A 1,384-nucleotide genomic window follows, 5' to 3' on the forward strand; every position below is an offset into this window, starting at 1 on the left:
AAAGCATTAACATATTCTTTTCGTAATAGACAGTACAATTGATAAATTTAAAAAAGAAAATGCTCTTATAAAATTGTTAAGGAGGTGTTTTGGATCAATTTTAAAAAATAACATATTTTGTACCCTGTCACCACACATTCGACACCTCTTATATTGCTGACTTATACTTCAGGGAGATTGTCAAGTTACACAGGATTCCCATAAACATCACCTATGATAGAGATTTCAAATTTTTGTCACTTTTGACATTTATTAGTGAAGTTAGTCATCAAGTTCCAACTCAGTTCAACAGCTCAACCACAGACAGACAGTCAGACTGAAGTAGTGAACAAAATTTTTGGGAAACCTATTGAGATGTTTCATGGGAATGAATATCAAACAATGGGATTTCATTCTAGCACAAGTAGAATTAGCCTGTAACAAATCCACTAGTCAGAAAACGGGATACAGTCCACTCGAGATTGTCTGCTGCAGCAATCCGCTCACACCGCTTGATCTGGTCCCACACCTGCAGACATCAGAACTCAGCCAAGATGCTACAGAAAGGGTTCACGAAATCCAGCAAATACACGAAGAGGTTGGTAACAAGATTGCTAAATAAAATAGAAAATACCAAGAGCTAACAAACTTTCAGAATTTTGCAAAAACTCAACGACAATGCATACAAGATTGACTTACCAGGGGACTACAACATTTCAGTCACATTCAACATTGCAGATCTTACTCCGTACTTTGAGGATTTAGAAGTTCTGATTGTTGAGGTCAAAGCTCCCCCAACCCCAGAAGACTGATACGGAGCTCATAAGGGTCGGCTGGGCGCAGGTCTAGACTAGGTGGACTGGTCTGTCCTCTTGGAGGGAGCTCTTACCTTTCCTTTTTCTCCCTTTTTTTCCTATCTTCCTCTTTCTATTTTTCTTCCTAGGCTCTTTCCTAATTTAAATCCTTTCTTAAAAGCCTAAATCCTGATTTTATTCACCTTCACTTTCTTAAACCTTTCTTAAAAATTTGAGATCTTGATTTAATTTTTATTCTCCTTTATTAATTTAAATTTTTATTAAGATGGGTCAAGTTTCTTATAAATACGAGTTGATGTGTCTAGATTTAGGGGACTTGATTTTAAAATCTGATTTCAATTTTATCTGAGCATTTTCCTCCTAAGGGTTGTGTCTGATGATAAAAAAGGTGTTGCGGCTGTAACCACATCTGAGGTGGTGTTTTTCTTCACTGTTCATCCTTGTCACAACACCTTGCAAGTCACCAACTCCACTATTCAAATGCCTCTATAACAGTTTGCCACAGGCAGCACTGTTCCTTCATGAAGCCACACTACAACCGACCAGCCACGCATTAGCTTCCAAGTTCCTCCAATCGTTATAGCCTGCAG

General features: G+C 38.0%; 1 protein-coding gene across 1 annotated transcript in view; it reads left to right on the top strand.

Moving 5' to 3' along the window:
* The first annotated feature begins 361 nt into the window (after positions 1 to 361).
* Positions 362 to 1,384, top strand: part of LOC110025771 — a 15,442-nt gene continuing 14,419 nt past the window's right edge. Inside the window, exon 1 of the mRNA XM_020726421.1 lies at positions 362 to 577. Coding sequence (XP_020582080.1) covers positions 362 to 577 — 216 coding nt within the window. The remainder of the gene's footprint in view (positions 578 to 1,384) is intronic.

Source organism: Phalaenopsis equestris, unplaced genomic scaffold (assembly GCF_001263595.1).
Source record: "Phalaenopsis equestris unplaced genomic scaffold, ASM126359v1 Scaffold000329, whole genome shotgun sequence".
NCBI lineage: Eukaryota > Viridiplantae > Streptophyta > Magnoliopsida > Asparagales > Orchidaceae > Phalaenopsis > Phalaenopsis equestris.